The following is a 17,865-nucleotide window of genomic DNA, read 5'->3' as shown; positions in this document are numbered from 1 at the left end:
GAGCCTTGTGGGAAAAGTTCAAATAAAGAAGTTTTTTAAATCCTAACTTAAAAGTTTGAAATATGTAAGATGTGTGAGATGTGTGAATTCTTTGAAAAAAATAGAAATGACCCAAGATATCATGTTGCATCTACCAAAAAGCAGAAGAAGCATTACAGACAAATACAGTTGTAGCATTGCCTGACTATGATAAGCCTTTCTACCTATACTGTATGTAGATGGAGGAGCAGGTTACATGAAAGCAGTTTTAACACAGGCATTTGGAGAAAAACAATGCCCGCTTGCATTTTACTTGTGCAAATTAGACTCTGTTGCATCAGGCCTGCCTACATATGTGCAAACTAGGGCTGGGTATCGTCACTGATTTCTAGAATCGATTCAATTCCGATTCACAAGGTCCCGAATCGATTCGATCCACGATTCGATTTAATTCGATTCGATTCGATTTAAATCTGGGAAATTTTGACAGTCAGAGATATAATTCAGATCAGGACATTTACATATTTTTGTATCTATAAAAAGGAAGCTGACACTCTCAAGACTTTATCCAAGGTGTGAGCATCACAGCAGATGCCTTTGTGTCAAAGTAGCTGAAGATAAAACACAGAAAAACATGTAGGTGATTTTCCTGGCCTGGGATTTTATAAAAATATTCTGCAGTACATCAAAAACGAAAGAAAACCATTAATTAATCAACATTACCTCTGACGTTACAGCGGTTTTATTAGAGACATGGCTAAGCATTTTGCATTTTGAATAATTTTAAAAAGTTTCAATTTGTTCAGTATTGAACAGCAGAAATGAGATTTTCTTTTCGGAAGACTGTAAAAGGGGAAAAAACAGCGGCCGACAGCGCTGTAAGCAACAGTAGACTTGTGTAACAAGCAAGCGAATAATGAAGAAAGCGAAACTGTTCGAGAGAGGGGGGGGAGAGGGGGAGGGAGAGAGGGAGAGCTGCGCATCGCAATGGAAGCAAAACAGTAAAAGAGTGAATTCATGATGATGTTTATGTGAAGCGTTTGGATCTTCTTTTGCTGCTGATTCGGTCAATATTGTTTGGAGAGAGATCAAACTAACAGCTTTAGAATCAGCGCATAAAGGGCGTGAACACAAAGCGCCGACCCGGATCAGCGAGCTGTCGGCTTTCAGCCCCGACTGTGAGAAAGGCGACATCTAACTGATTCTGATCCGCGGGTCGCGCTGTGTGTTTAAGTCTATGTGCAGAATCCCTGTACCTGCTCTCATTTACGGTTTGGTGGTTCTTGAAATTTTGTGAGATGTCACCAGAGATTCTGGCATTTCGGACAAAATAAATTTATATTAAAAAATCGATTCAGGATTTTAATGAATCGATTTTACGTTATCCAAGCCAGAATCGATTTTAATCGATGAATCGATTATAAAAACCCACCCCTAGTGCAAACCTGTGTGATCTCAGATGCCCTCATGTGTGAATTATGCAGCCAATAGTGTGGTGCATTTACCATTAGCAAGTAGGCATCATGTTTGCTGCCTCCTATATAATCTTGGCTCTATCCTCTAGCTTTCCTGGTGCTCCACACAGACTCTTTCCAGTAGAATGAACGTGACAGCTCTGTGCTACATATAACAGATAACTAATGTGGAAAATACCCCTACCTGATTCACCTCCAAATTGTCTAAATTTCACACAGTGGCTCTAGGCTGTATATAAAAGACATATTATCCAGGACATGCCGTCACGTGAAAAAGACACTTTTCACAGGACTTGAAGTAAAAACTAAGTACTGCTTCCATAGGAACAAAGAGGGTAATTAGTAGAGATGGACCGATCCGATATTACGTATCGGTATCGGTCCGATACTGACGTAAATTACTGGATCGGATATCGGAGAAAAATAAAAAATGTAATCCGATCCATTAAATATCACGAAAGCACCTCACAAAACTTGCAACACGCCGTAACTCGGCTCAGAACGTTAGCACGTCGGAGCAGTATGCATCACGTGATAGAGCGGCTGTGGCATGCGGGACCTGTCGGTGGTCTGGATAGCATGTGGAGCTTCGCTAGCAACCCGGCATTTCATCTCCGACAAAGTTATCCCCGAGAGAAGTAAAGCAAGTGTGTAAGTCCATCTCTGAATGTAAAGCATTCCTGCGTTAAGCTTAACAAGCAACTGCCTCTTCTTGCTGCTACTTCAATCATGAAACTGCTTAATGATCAGCTGATCGGCTTTTCTGTCGCGAGTCCGTCTCTTTTGTTAGTTTTTGGCCCACTTCGCACCAGAAAGAGGAAACCAGCGGCTGAACAACAGCAGCACGTTTAAGCTTGATCAGCTGTTGTTAGAATTCATTTAATATTACTTTCTACACCAGGATCCTTTTCTATGTAGCTGACGGCTGGTAACTGTGCAGGGGCGGATCTAGCAAAGTGTAGCCAGGGGGGCCGATAGGGCATGAACAGGGAAAAGGGGGCACAAAGACATACTTTTCTTTCTTATTCTCATTTAAAATGTCTAGCTTTTAATAAATAATTATCTGACAGCCAAAGTTTTAATTTGATGTAAAATGAATAGAAGTCAATTACTGTATATAGTAACTATTAAGTCTAATATATATACCCTAGTAAGCTATAGTACTTTTTCCTTTGTGAAGGTACCATCTGTGCAGTCTGCAATTTTGTTGAAGAAAGATGTTGAATCTATTTAATATTTCTTGAAAAATAATTGATTTCTGTGCATTTTTTTTTCACACTGCATCAAATTAAGGTTGATTACGTCGATTAAGCATCATGAGGTGGAGCGTGAGGGGTGGTTCCCTATTTTTTATTTATTTATTTTTGTTGCTGGGAGTTGGAACCCTATTAGTTAGATTGCTTAATATTTATGCTAAGTACTCTTTAAAATACCAGAATAGGGAGGATGGTGTAGGTTTAAGTTTATTAGATTGATCAGTATTGCTGAACTATGAAACATTTTTTTTTGCATACAGGTATAACAGAATAGCTTTAGTGTAGTTGTTGTTTTAAACTTGAGTATGAACTTATACAAAATGCAGCAAGATATTTAAAAAAACAGTTTTGTTGATTAAAAAACACTATATCGGATTCATATCGGTATCGGCAGATATCCAAATTTATGATATCGGTATCGGACATAAAAAAGTGGTATCGTGCCATCTCTAGTAATTAGCAGCCACATGCTGTTGATCAATTATATTTGATTAAGTGATTATCACCAAATGTGAGTACCTCTATAAAACCAGAAGGTTGGTCAGTTTGTTGGTCTGAAACATTCATGTGTGTGATAACATGATGCCACCCTCTTCCTAAGAGAGGGCGTTCATGCAAATTCACCCCCAAGGTCAGACCATGCACTGCAAAATGTTTCAAAAAACCCAAGAGCTCTTCAAACCTCATTAGCATTTCAAATGTTAAAGTTCATGGCAGATGAGACCAAAGTGGAGATGTTTGGCTGTAATACAGAGTGTCATGTTTGGTAAATAAACAAACTTAGCATGTCAGCACAAAGAACTCATACCAACTGTCAAGCATGGTGGTGGAGGGTTAATGATTTTAGCTTGGTTTGCAGAACCTGGGTACGTTGCAAAACATTAAATTGAACATGAATTCCTCTGTGCATGAAAGTTTTCCAAAGTCAGATGTGAGGCCTGACAGGGTCTAACAGCTAAAGCTTGGCTGAAATCATGCAATAGGACCCAAGCACAGCAACAAATCTCCAACAGAATGGCTGAAAAAGAAAAGAATCAAGGTGGTGCAATGACCAAGTGTGGCAGGATCTTAATGAACTGTAGCCCAAATTCCTCCACAACACACTATAAGGTGCACTTAAAATTCTTTAGTTTTCTCAAAATTTGACAGTGCGCCTTATGTATGGAATCTGGTTGTTTTTGCTGACCTCAAACCAATTTTATGTGGTACACAGCGCTCAGAAATCTGTCAAAAAATGTTTCAATACGACTTAGGTTGTATTAAGCTACGAAGCCGCAACTGTTGATGGATTGTCAGAGCATTACGGCTACCAGAGTCAGGAGCCTCGCTGACTTGGAGTAATCTGGGTCCAAAACTCCTTCCCCTTCAGGTCCTAAAGTCAAACGAACACTGCAGCATCACTGAGAGTTAAAAACTGTCTAAATTCTTTCATCTTTAACAACATAATCAGCGTTGCTGCTTTGCCAGATGTAACAATTAAGTTTAACATCCAGGCATCCATGAAAACAGAAGTTATTAAATTTAATGGAGTTAGAAGTTACCAGTTAGCTCGCAGGTTTCCATTTAAACATGATAGACCATACCTTCCCAAAGTGTGGGAAGGGGGGGCGCAGAGCCATTGCAGGGGACGCAGTACGAAAAGGAAAAAAACAAAAAAAAAAACAAAGCTTGGACACTGCTAGCATGGGGCTAGGGTTGCCAACCGTCCCTTAAAATACGGAATCGTCCCGTATTTCGAAACAAAAGTACACGTCCCGTATTGAGCTAATAAGGGACGCACTTTGTCCCGTAATACAGTGAGAATCAAAAGTAGTCTATAAATGTTAATGGAATTAATACTTTGTTTGAAATCATAATTGCCAGCCCCTCTCCTGCTTTGTGACCAATGAGCTGACAGCACACTTATGACAATTCGAGTATGACAATTCAGATTACCGCTCATCTCATTGGTCGAGGAAAGGTCGCTTACGGAGAAAATACCGGAAGACAACAGATGACCACAACAAGAAGCATGGCCAACAGGGAAACAAACGCCGACACTGCGGTGCAAGTCTCGGACGACAGTACACCTAAAGCTGGGCAGACACTGTGCGATTTTTTCAGTCGCGTTATTCAGCTCCTGCTCAAACTGCACGATTGACTCGCAGGGGTTAGAAGTTGGTAGGTCACGATGCAGGTCTCACACTATACCGCCCGATGCTCTGATGCAACCTGAGTGCTCACACTGTGCGTCCATAAAATGAAGGTTATAACAGAAAATCTGTCGCGCTCTCTCCGTCTTACACTCACACAGACACGCACACCACCACCATCAACTTTGCTAAATTGCTAATGAAAAACATTGATCGGGCAGCTGTGACTGAGCAGCAATGTAAATCCAACTATTTTCACGGTTGTTGTGGTCGTGATAATTTTGTGAGGCCACATCGAAAAGGCTCGGATGAGCTTTTCAAAGTTCTACAAGTTGTGCCTCCATCGCTTGTGTCCAGATCACACGCTGCACAGCCGTGCTGCTCCATCTTTTACACCGACGTTTACGTGTTTGCGCGCGAGCAGTGTGAGCGGCTGTGGTGAGACCCTCACGAGCGATTGATGATCGGGAGCTGGTCGTGAGGTGTTAATCACTTCTCGTTACCCCACGTATACTACACGACGCACGATGAAGGCCAAAATCGGTCCGATCACTCAAAAATCGGCTCAAAATGGGCCTAAAACCGCACAGTGTGAGCCCAGCGTTAGAGCAGCAATGTTTGTTCCCCTCAGAGAAAGGGAAGAATGGGAAAAGGAAAACACCTGGCTGGAAAAAGTTAATATGGGCATGTGCAGTGAATATCAGCGCTATGTGGCCAGAAGTGTGATAATATCATTTATTTTGTGTAATAAACAACTGCAAGGATAGATGATTACAACAAATAGATGACTAATACATAAAAGTAATACATAGATGAATAATGATGATGAGTAATGATGCGTAATCATGGGAACAAGCGGGTTTACAAACAGGAGCAGCTGATTAGCATTAGAAAAGCTGAAATAATACCTCAGCTGAAGCTGAAGGGGGGGGCGAACATTTTTCTTGTAAAACAAAGGGGGCCTAGCAAAAAAAGTTTGGGAACCACTGTGATAGACCATGTTCTGACTGAGAGATTTGTGAAAAAAACAAAATGTACAGCTCTGCTATCACTTCTAACATAAATGAAGACAGAAAACCAAACAGCATTGACTTTTGTAGGGTTACTGAAGTTGGACTAGCTGGTATATAATGATGTGCTATGTGATCGCTAACGATATAGCAAGGTTAGCATAACCAATACAGTGAAGCTGTAGAATGAAAGCTAACTTTTTTCCTCTCAATAAAAAGTTAACGTGAGGCAGGGCTCACAAAATCGCTAGCCCGACGTCCCGGGGCTAGCGATTTTTCCAGTCGGGCTACCAAAATCTATCTCTGCCCTGCCCGTCGGGCTGTCATAGGAAGGAAAAATATATGTCAATGCTTTTGCATTCTTTTGGAAATGTAATTATGTCATTGTCATCGGTGAGCCACTGTCAATATGTGACATATTGAAATCGCGTTTGAATTTGCGCTTGTTTTTTGCTTTCACTTTGCAATCGCGCGAACTGTGTATAGAGAGCGACAGCACTGATCTGTGAGTGATGATAATTTGTGCACCAATTCCTCTGACATCGTCTTATCGATCATTAGCTTACTATGCAAACATGACAAGTGAAATCTCCCGCAGCTTAAACATGTGAGAGGTTGATCGCGCAGAGAATCACTGAGCGTTATGTGAATGCGTGTGTAAAAGCAGCAGGATATATATTTTAGTTCTGCTGAGCCAAATAAGACAGGTCAGGGTGAAGAAGTGACCACAAAACGGAAAAGTTATGACAAATCAGACTATAAGGCAAAAAGAAAGTGCAGCTTTATGGTTTCATGGACAAAAGAATTTCTGTGGCTGCAATATGACGAGCTAAATAACCAGGGCTGAACATAAGTGGTCCGCAGGTGCGCATTCGCTGTCAATATAAAAAACGCGCACAAGATAAGAAGTTGCAAAGCGTGTTTGCGTACATAAGATTTTCTGGAGGAGGACAGACATTTGTTTAGAACTCTTAAAGATGTCGAAGAAGCTTCTTTAAGCAATTACTTTGGTGTTCCTCCACCTCCAAACAAATGTCAGAAGGACCACAAAAGAAGCGCGTATTCTCGGGAAAGTGGTTGCAGGAGGTGAGCTGGCTTCAAACAAATGATGAACGCACAGAGATGTGGTGCAGAATGTGCCGTGAAAATCCCACTCTAGTGGACAAAAACACTGCTTTTTATATGGACGCAAACGCGCGTTGCAACTTCTTATCTGGTGCGCGTCTTTTATTTTGACAGCGAATGCGCACATGTGGACCACTTATGTGCACCCGTGTAAATAACATAATGTTCTTCCGGGTGTGTTGTTGGTTTTCTCTCGATTTCTGAGTCGACAAGCGCCTTTGTTACTGGGACCAGTCATTTTAAGAAAGGCCCCCATTAGAACCCATGAGAAATGCAAGAAATGCATTATTGCTCAGTCTGCAATATCTTTCCCAGAACAAACACCAATTGCAAATAACATACTAAAAATAAACCTGAAAAATCTGTTTAGAACAGCGTACTATGTTGCAAAGAGTGAACTACCACTGGCACAATTTAGCAGTCTTTGCAAACTTCAAAAAGCAAATGGCCTAGATCTTGGTTCCACTTGTCTCTTACCCGTGACTTCATTGGAAATTTCAAGTTCAGGATCTGACACAGACTGATTCATGTCCTACACAGTTCTTACAAATTCATAGAAATTTCTGTTCAATTAGAACCAAGTATTTGAGTTGATGACTGTAATTTTTATACAGTGTTGTAATTTGTGTTTCAACAATTTTTTGATTAATGTTTTGTTTCCGTTACAATATTATACTTTAATGTATAATATTGTAACGGAAACAAAACAGGAAACAAAACATCAATCAAAAAATTGCTCTCTTTCTTATTCGGGCTACTTAAATTTATTTTGGGCTACCAAAAACTGAAGAGTCCCTGCCCGAAGGGCTACCAGGGATTTTGAAATTTTGCGAGCCCTGTGAGGGTTCCCAATGGTTAGCGACAAATGCAATCATATGGTGGGATGCTGTAAACAGAACAAACCTTAGTCAGGAGAACAACTGAGATAAAAGATCCACAATATGAGGTTAGTCATTAATATAATGCAACAACAGTAGCTGTGAGAGAATTCAACATTAATGAATCAATGGTACAGAAGTGGAGGAAGCAAGAAGAATGAGTAAAGTTTGGCTTATCTGACTGTTTTGTTTCACTTAATGCGCCTTTTGTATGAGCAGTGCACCTTATAATCTGGTGCGCCTTATGGTCTGTAAAATACAGTACTTGCTTTAATTCAGTTACTTTATTGCTGCTAAAGGTGGTTCTACAAGCTTTTGAATCATGGGGTTGTGAGAAATGTTCCTTTACACAGAACTGTAGTACATTCTTTTAAATGGCCAGCAGGAGACGACATCTTTGATTGCAGAAAAGAAATCCAATTGCATAAAACAAGTCGTCAAGTTAGGGACCCTATCGCTCGCTTTAATTAATATCTAGTAAACACTTTCCTGAAGACTTTATGGTCTCAATCCCTTGTTTTGAGTGTGAAATAATTCATCATGATGTTCAAGATAAAGCACAGTGTAATTTAGGCCCTGATTACCTTGTGATGAAGAGTTTGCTACCGTATGAGTGAAGTGTCCTTGTCTTCTCAGTCGGATCCACTTCTCATTAAAGAAACGTGATGACACAGTAATGATGTCCATTTTAAGTGTAGTGAAGAGATGATGTTTGGTGATGATGATGTCTTAAAGATCTAGGGAAGTCGAAACATAACATCCTTATTTTACCCGAACCTTTGCACAGTACAGCATGTGTAAAGATAAACTATCCTTATGTTGCATGCTGCTCTTTGGTTCAGGCTCCTGGGGACAACATTTGTACAAGCACACATGTTTTCATCCATATATTTCTATAATAATGGTGATATCTTTCTTGCTGTGGAGGATCACAACGCTTGCATATTTACTAGTTAAATACGTTGCTCTGAAATACATTCTTTTCAGATCAGACCGTCATCTGAAGGATTTAACAGTGGTATTTTTTAATATATCACAGTCTGTAACCAAGCACCTCTATTCTAAAAACAACACTAGATATTACAAGGTATTAACACTGGATAACAACATGTGTTCTGAGTCATGAAATTAAGTGCTTGACTTAGTAACAGTAAGAAAAAAGTTTTGTGTTGAAATGAAATCTGATTGGTTTGTAAAAGTTTTTAAAATAATTTTTATAAGTCACATTAATGTAACAACCTTTGAGTTACCCAAAATCTTTGTTAAAGTGATGCCGAATATCACACACAAAAACCTCAGCTATAAGCTTACAGCTTATTAGCCCCATGATGCTTTAGTGAGGACGTCTGAGGCTGCACATCACAACTTTGCCAGTAAATTCTCACTTTAATTTACTCCTATTAGTAAACTTTATCATCAACTTTGCTGGTGATTTTAACAGTTGCTTGCAAACTGGAAAATAATGAGTGAGGAATCACTATTAAACTATATGTGTTCTTACATAATCTTACGTGTTGTGACTGCACAGTGTTTAAAGGGGATCCAGTGATTTTAGTAATGTTTGTTTTTTCCATATAACATGGGGGAAAAAAGTTCTGCTCATATTTTAGCTTTATGCTCTCTTTCCAAACATATCTGCCAAAAATATAATTCAGTCAGGACAAAGATAATGAAAGAAGATTGATGTATTGATGACAGAACAGAAATTTACATGTAAAGTGACATAGACACTTTTAAATAGCAGAGCAACCAGAATATAACCACATGGCAACCAACTGAGCCAAGTCCCCTACTTCAAAGAGGCGGGTTGCACACGGGTTGCAGATGAGTCTGCAGACCGATGCAAACTGATTGTAACATATTGTCTAAGTTAAAAAATCAGACACCAGTTATTTGCAAACCTTAGCCAATCTGCAAGACTGCAGTTGTTTGGAGACAGGTTGGTTCCCACATGTTTGACTTGCTTTAACATCTGAGCAACAGCTGGTGGTAGAGTAGGTCATCTACCAATCAAAAGGTTGGGGGTTTGATTTCTGGCTCCTCCAGCCCATGTGTCGAAGGTTCCTCGGGCAAGATACTGAACCCTGAGTTGGTTGAGGCTGAGGGTTTTGAACACTCAAACTCAACCAGCTGGTTGCCTTAACTCTTGGCAACATTCATTGCAATGAATGGGCAACCAACAATTTTTGTGGTTACAAAGGACATATGTATATTTTTCAACTTAAGGTCATTTTTAGCTTACAAAGCCAATTTCTTCTAGCTACTTTCTGTGCGTAAAAAAATCAGTGGAAATCCCCTTTAAACTGAAATCTATATTTTCAGAAGAAATACCAGCTTTCCCCCAAGAAAAACAGAATGCTATTTTGAGCAAGTAATCATTTTTAAATAATGGCCACAGCCAAAAACTGTAATCATAACACCATTAAGTTATTTGTTCTGGAGCAGATAACAGCAGGAAACTAAAGTTAGCACATCTCACATTCACATTTTGTTTTATGCTGTTCGTTCCTATATAAACATCTAGCACGAAAAGGCAAAACGAGAGTAATGCTGCATTTGTAATAAAGCAACTGACTGCAATGCTGTGGCGAGAGGTTTGCTGTGATTGCAGCAACACTGCATCACTCTGTATTCAGTTTCCCTGTAAGAAAAATGTAAATATGAATCTGGCCCTGCGTCATTATTCATGAGTTTTTTGGGGGAGCTCCTCCTCTTTAATTGCTGCATTTTAGAGAAACCAAACCATGTGCAAAGAAATGCATGTTGGGTACTTTTGTCATCCACATTGGCGGTATCTCTCTCTCTCTGTTGTTTTACTTCAGATGTTGCGCAAATTGTGATTAGTACCATTTCTAGAACTCGTTTTCTGTTCCACTTGTGTGATTTCATTTTAGTTCTTCAAACTCTGTCAGTATATCCTCCCTCAATATATCTGTGGTTTCATTTAATATCACATTCACTTCATATTATTTCACTTAATTTGTGGACGTTCTAAGGTTACCCTGTAATTTTAACAACTTCCATTTGTTTCACAGGGGGCACACTTTCTGCTCGGCTGGAAAATCATCAGTTGCCAAAGGCAGCTGATTAGAGCCTTTGATACTGATTCATCCACGATCACCACTGCCAGCCTCGACAATCTAACATTCACACCTACCTACACACAGTAATTGGCTGTGGTGTGTGTGGGGGCGTGCAAGCAGCTTTTTTTTCCTTTTCCTTTTGTCTCCTGTGATGCAAAGTAGTTTTTTTAAGCATAACCGTGGTTTTTTGCACATTACGAGATACACGCTCCATATTTATCAGCTTTACTGGCATCAATCACCAAGACTAACCACTGATTGGAAAATATTTGTAATGACTTTCTAATGAATAGAAAGAACTTCAGCATATTAGAATGAAATTATTAAATGGTATTTGTGCTTTTTTTATTCATCATTTTATGCCACTTAAATGTTTTAGAAGTTTCATAGTATTAATGAGTTTGAGGTAGTTGACCAGTAGCTTCCAGTATGAATCTGAATTTGCTTACATTTGTACATTTGCATGATTGTGGAGGTAGCGTTTCGATTGTTCTTTAAAGGCAGTTTTTCAGTGACTGCTGGATGTCTTCCATTAAAATATTCACGTTTGCTAAGAGGTGCAAAACTAATACACTGATGAAGTGTTTTAGATATTTTGTGGTGTAGTTTGTCATTCATAATCATTCACTGGCGCCTATGCAGCATCCTTTATGCTACACTTTTCACTCCATTTGATGCGATCTATCAAGATAATGTAATGTTTTATTCTCATGTACTGTTTACACAAAACCCTAGGCTACGTGGAACAAATTTCATATCACAAGACGCAAAGCTGAGCTATATTAACTGCCAGATGATTGAATACAAAGGCTAACACAATATCTAATCTGTCTTAGTTTATCTTCCAATATTTTTGGGGGGTGTTTCTATTAATAAGGCTCATAGTGGTTTGTTTAAACATGTTAATTTTCACTCTGGTTGTTTTATCAGATGACTAATATTTGGCTGTTGTGCCATATCAGTTTTGGGATAAACAGGCTAAGTGTACAAAGTGCAATGAAGAGCTGAAAAACTTTTTTTGTAACAAAAATGTCTTTGTGTGCTCAGCACAAAGGCTGGATAATGAGATACACAGACAGAAAAAAGGCTATTAGTCTAATTCTTATTTCAAATAAATAGAGACAAAATACCGACCAAGCCTTATGACGGCAAAGATCGTGCATGGATCTTAAATTAGGTCTGTATATTTAGCCTGCATAAATACTGGCATTGTTATCTTTTGATGTGGTCACACGTCTTTGTGGCTCCACACGTGATCAGCCAAACCTTTTGGTAGCAGGGCGAGGACAGACGACAGGACCTGCTTACCTTATTGGATGTTTGTGGTTCAGATACAGGAAAATAATATGAAAGTGACCAATATAGTCAGATTGTCTTTGGTTTATGGACTGTTAGAAGGGTTAGTTAGTCATACTGTTATTTTCATTTCAACTCCTAAAACTTATTTTAATTGTAGAAAATTAACATGTGTACTCTCTAACCATCATTTTAAAGTGTAACCATATTTAACCTGTGACATCAGATAGTTAATGACTGTGTCCTTCATGGGGCGGTAGTGTAACAGTATGGCTTTGTTTCGGGTTTCTCTTGCTAACACTGTAATTATTCAGTTATCCCACACCTGATACGGTGAAATTGCCAGTGAACTAACTTTTTCTGATTCTTCTTCATTACTGCTTTTCTTATTGACAGCAGTCATTTCTAACTCTTGATCCGTAAGCGCCCTTCCCGAGTGGACCACCGCACTCTCGACTCTTGCACTCCTATTCACCTCAGCCGTGTCATTCAACTTGTTGTCATTATGGACTCGATTTCTTAGTCCCAACACAAAATGGTTGTGATTAACAACTTCTCTAGAAACAGTACCTTCACAAGGTGCTTGCACAGACCTTCTTTTCCTCCTCCACCCAACAATTCTGCTCCACAGCTGGCTCTGCACAATGCAACAAAAAGGCTTGGACTTGCATATCGCCTCGAAGCCCCTCTTAAAATTCTCATTGTAGTAGCCATAGATGATGGGGTTGACGCTGGAGTTCGAGAAAGCTAGCCAGTGTGCGAAGGGGAAGATGTAGCTGGTCAGAAGGTCTAGCTGGTTCCCATCCAAGTCTGCATAGTCTGTTATCATCATGAGGGTCCAGAGAGGCAACCAGGACAACATGAAAAGCAAAGCTACCAGAATGAGCATCTTTATCACCTTTATCTTTTTCCTCGATACCCTCGGATGAGCGTGTCTCCTGCTTCCTTCCTGGACTGTAACATTGGCCAGGTGCGGCTCCTTGTTTGCAAACACAGAAGAACACAGTTTGACTCCAATGCTTATGTACATCAGTGAGATTACTGTGAGGGGCAGCAGGTAGATGTGTGCAAACAAAACCACTGTGTAGACATTTCTCATCCGAGGGTTGGCAAAGTTTTCGTAGCAGGTGTACAAGGGCAATGTCTGATTGAAGTTGTTATTATATATCATGTAATGGAAAGGGACTTTCTCCACAGTCAGGGCAACTGCAGCAGGACACATGAAGGCCACAGCTAACACCCAGATCGAGACGATGGCTAATTTGGCAACGAACACCGTCAGCTTGGGTCGTAGTGGGTACACAATACAGCGAAACCTGCAGGGGACAAGGAAACAAAAGAAGCATTGTTATGAATTAATGAAATAAACTTGTGGGTTTTCAGAGATAAATATCATAACTTGTTTAATTAATTTTTTTTTAACCCTGTGAGATAAATCCATTACATCACAACTGTTTTACAGGAAGAAGAAAAGAAAAAGTGTAAATTGTTTCCGATGTGTCATTCCTATGTAAAAAGTCTGTGGTTGTATATCAATTGCATTGAATTTTTTCATGTTTGTTAAAAAGTAGTTTTAGGTATGAAATGATTTCCTAGAGGTAGAGCATGCAATACTTTCAACTTCTGGCCAAAAACTTTCTATTCCAAGGTAGTAGGCAACCTGTCTCAAACACTTGCGGTCTGACTTTTACCGACTGCAGTCTTTGTCAAACTGGCAAAGGTTTGCAAATAATTAGTGTTTAATTTAAAAACACAGACAGACTGTGTATTGCATTTGCACATTTTGCATTAGTCTGTGCAAAATAGCAAAAGACACATCTCTCTGCAATATGGGACTTGACTCAACTGGCTGACTACTGGTTGCATTCTGGTTATTTCTATATGAAATCAAGGTTGTCCTAAAAGCAGTGTCCATTTAATATTGCAGTTCAGTTGCTCTCCTGCAGAAACTGCATCATTGAGGAGGATCTTCTTTTTCATATGTATGTCATTTTAGTTGGATTCTAGTTGGAGTAGCTAATTTGAATTTCTGTGAATGTAGATGACAACACTCATCTCAATTTTTGCTGATTTATAACCGTTAATTGATGTATTATCAGACAGATTTTATGTCATTTTGAACTTAACTCCATTCAGTCACAGACCTATTATCAGACTGACTGCGTCTGCTTGCCATTTTGTTGTTGTCTTAATGCACCAAGGTCACGCTGAAGATGACAAATGAATATGAGTGGATGCAGATCTGATCTTCATTTTCAAAAAACAAAAAAACAAAACAGATTTCAAAGGCAACAGGATCACAAGTTGACTGCACATCCTTGCATTAATGTTGGTTGCAAGTTCCTAGAGTGATCTTAGCAATAAGTGACAAAATAAAGCTGTTAAATATTTTGGGTTTTTGTCAGTCTGGGTATGGCTGGTTGGACTGTCCAACTTAAATGTATAAATAAAAACAACGGCGTTCCCAGAAAGGTTCGGGTCCTCTGTAAAATGTAAAAATAAAACTGAACGCAGTGACTTGCAAATCTCACATTTTATTCACAGTAGGCTATAACACAGAAAATGCATCAAATACTTAAACTGAGACAATTTCACATTTAATGGAAGATATCAGCTCAATTTGATACACTTTTCATACCATCAATAGGCCAAAGGTGTATATTTGTCCGCTGCTGTTAGTAAATAGTATTGTTCTAAAATGAAACAGGAATAGAGCAAACATTGCACCACTAGAATTATTATTAGAATTTTTATATATTTGTCCATTAATTATTTCACTGTTATTGTGTTATATTCCATCAAGAACCAAAGAACAATGTGCACTTACCTTTCAACAGCAATAGCCACAAGGGTGAAGACTGATGCAGACACTGACACGCCCTGCACAAAGCCGCTCATCTTACACACAGTGTTGGAGAAGGGCCAACCTGTTAAGAAAGCAACATCATTGACAATACAAGGAAATAACTGTCCCAGTGATTTTAGAAATCCTTAACATCAGTCTGATTATATTGCTGCAGGAAGAAAATTGAGGTTGGCAATCAGTTTTTAGACTTCATGCTGTACAATCTTGGACAATGCCATGTCTTTGTTGTCAAACGACAGTAGACACACAAAGTGAGACGTGGCATTTAGAATGGAAGACGTATCCGTTCACATTTTTCTTCCTTCCGCTTCACGGTGATTGTTTCATTTTTCAGCGGCAGCAGAAACAGAGTCTTCAAACACAGCTGAGAGCGTGACTATAGCCTCCCAATTTCTTTTCTATGATGAACGGCAAATTGCTCGAATTGAGCACGATGGGATTGTAGCAGTGGGTTGGTGTGCTGAAAAAATTTGAAATCAATTGACAGTGACCTCGGGGTGTTGGAAAATTGCAGCTCTATAGGCAAACATTTCATGTCAAATAATACTGTACCTTCCTCACTCCATTGCACACCATCAGGCAGAGGACGTGTGAGGTGCTAAATACCTCTATATGATTATGGATTACAACAGTGCATAATAATGTTGATACTTTTCCAGCATTGTATGTAATTTCTGCAGGACAAATAAGCAGGTGAAATTTCTGAGTTCAAGCAAAGCGGCATTTTCTCCCTGCAGAAACTTGCTGTGGCTAAGAATCCTTGTGTAAGAATGATCATTAGAGCTTATAGGCTGAAAATCCCAAAGTGCTAAAAACAAGAAAACACAAACAAAAGATTTTGTAAGAAAAAAACCCTTAGGGACAAAAAGGTGCGACAGAGGACAAAATATAAAAGAAACTCCAGTCAGCATTGTGAAATGCCTAGAAAGGATTTTTATTGTGAATTTAGGGGTTCACTGGCTTCTCCATCAGACCTCTTAACATAAGTTCATCATTTATCACTTTTTCCTCGGGTCATTTAATAATCAACACCAGAAACCAATCGCCCTAGATTCAACATACAGAATGAAACTTCTTCTCTGGACCAGAGCTCATTTAAAATGGACTGAGACAAAGTTGGAAACCGTTCTGCTGTCAGACGAATCAAAATTTTTAAATTCGTTTTGGAGAACACAAATGTCACGTCCTCCAAACAAAAGAGGAGAGGGACTGTCTGTTATCAGCAGATTTCAAAACCCTGCATGTCTGATGGTATGGGGGTGCATCAGTGTCTATGAAAACCACAGCTTGCACATCTGGAAAGGCACCATCAGTGATGAAAGGTACTGTATATAAAGGTTTTAGAGCAACATATGCTCCCACCCAGAACACTAAACTTCATTCTACAGCTATTGCAGCAGCATCGCCTCATATAAGATGAGTCCGGGTGTTGAACTGACCTGCCTGCAGTCCAGACAGAGCAGCTAGAATCCTACAGTACTGATTGAATTGAATGGATTGTTGTTAAAAGAAGATGGCATGGTCCCTACTGTGTGATGCTACAATGAGCTGGCATTTTGTATAGCAAAATGGCTCAATTTAAACACTTATATGTTTTCAGTTGTGTTGCGATTCGGGTCCCAACTTTGGATTTGTGGATGGAGTTGGAGTTGTATGATAATAATAATTATAATAATGGCAATTCTTTACTGTATTCTCCCGATGGTTCTTGCACAGAGCTCACTGAGCTGCCACCCACACGTTCCACCTTTTGTCACTTCACCATCTGTACATTTAAATGATTGTGAGCAGCCCTAAAATAAAGACAATGACATCAATAGCATGGTTCATCCTCATTATCATATCATGAGACAAGTTCAGCCAATTCCATTCTGTTCAGTTCAAATTTATTTACATAGTGTCAAATCACAACAACTGTTGCCTCGAGGTGCTTTAAATTCTATATCGCAAGGTAAAGACCCTACAATATTAGAAAGAAGACCCCCAGGAATCAGACGGAATGAAAAGAAAATGTTGATTGCTGCTATCAATTCAGCATCTTGTGAAATAATCAGACTGCTGTAAAATTTAAAAATAAAACCCGCAGTAAAACTTGCATCTTGCTGTTTGGTGGTGGACACTGCTAGAGGACTAAAGACCCATCGATCAGCAGGCTCATTGCTATGCATCTCCATTCACAAGGTGCTTTGCAAAGTCTTTTTATGGTTAAATGCCATGCCGAGCGTGAAATAGGGATCCACATATGCATTTAATTTATAAAGGGGAATTGTCTGCAGTTTATATAAACCTGATTATCCTTTGACACACAGATTTTAGTCTCTGTGCACATATACACTTCTAGTATGGTCCCATGTGCTGTTTTGTAAATGAGGCCCCAGGTCATTGTTTTAATAATGCATCATCAGAGTCACTGTCACACACCATTGCAACCAAACCACTACAGGAGGGGCTCAATCTCTCATAGTATAAAACACAGAGGACAGGCACTGAGTCACACTAGGCTGCACGGACAACATACTCGCTGTTGGTTTACGTTGATTCACAGCATACTGCTATGTGCTTAAAGTGAAATGCTTATGAAAAACAAAAACTTTTCAGGTGGTGATGATTTATCACCGTGTTTGACACTGGTTTTAAAGGCATCTATAGTATTGTGTGCGATACAAACCTGTAGTAGATGGAGAATTTCATTATTTTCATTCATGGTTATTCATGCTTTTGTCATGGTCCTGGGTCAAGCGACCCAGTGTTTGAGTTTATGTATC

The 17,865-nt window shown here is 39.4% G+C and overlaps 1 protein-coding gene across 1 annotated transcript in view; it reads right to left on the bottom strand.

Annotated features, from left to right (window-relative positions):
- Nucleotides 1–12,544: 12,544 nt before the first annotated feature.
- Nucleotides 12,545–17,865, bottom strand: part of npffr1l2 (neuropeptide FF receptor 1 like 2) — a 50,919-nt gene continuing 45,598 nt past the window's right edge. The window contains exons 3-4 of the mRNA XM_012923563.2: nucleotides 15,062–15,161; nucleotides 12,545–13,550 (exon numbers count right to left, since the gene is read on the bottom strand). Of these exons, the coding sequence (XP_012779017.2) occupies nucleotides 12,545–13,550; nucleotides 15,062–15,161 (1,106 nt within the window). The remainder of the gene's footprint in view (nucleotides 13,551–15,061; nucleotides 15,162–17,865) is intronic.

This window comes from Maylandia zebra, linkage group LG12, assembly GCF_041146795.1.
Source record: "Maylandia zebra isolate NMK-2024a linkage group LG12, Mzebra_GT3a, whole genome shotgun sequence".
NCBI lineage: Eukaryota > Metazoa > Chordata > Actinopteri > Cichliformes > Cichlidae > Maylandia > Maylandia zebra.
The sequence above is the reverse complement of the archived record's forward strand: the minus strand, read 5'-3'. Positions and strand labels throughout refer to the sequence as shown.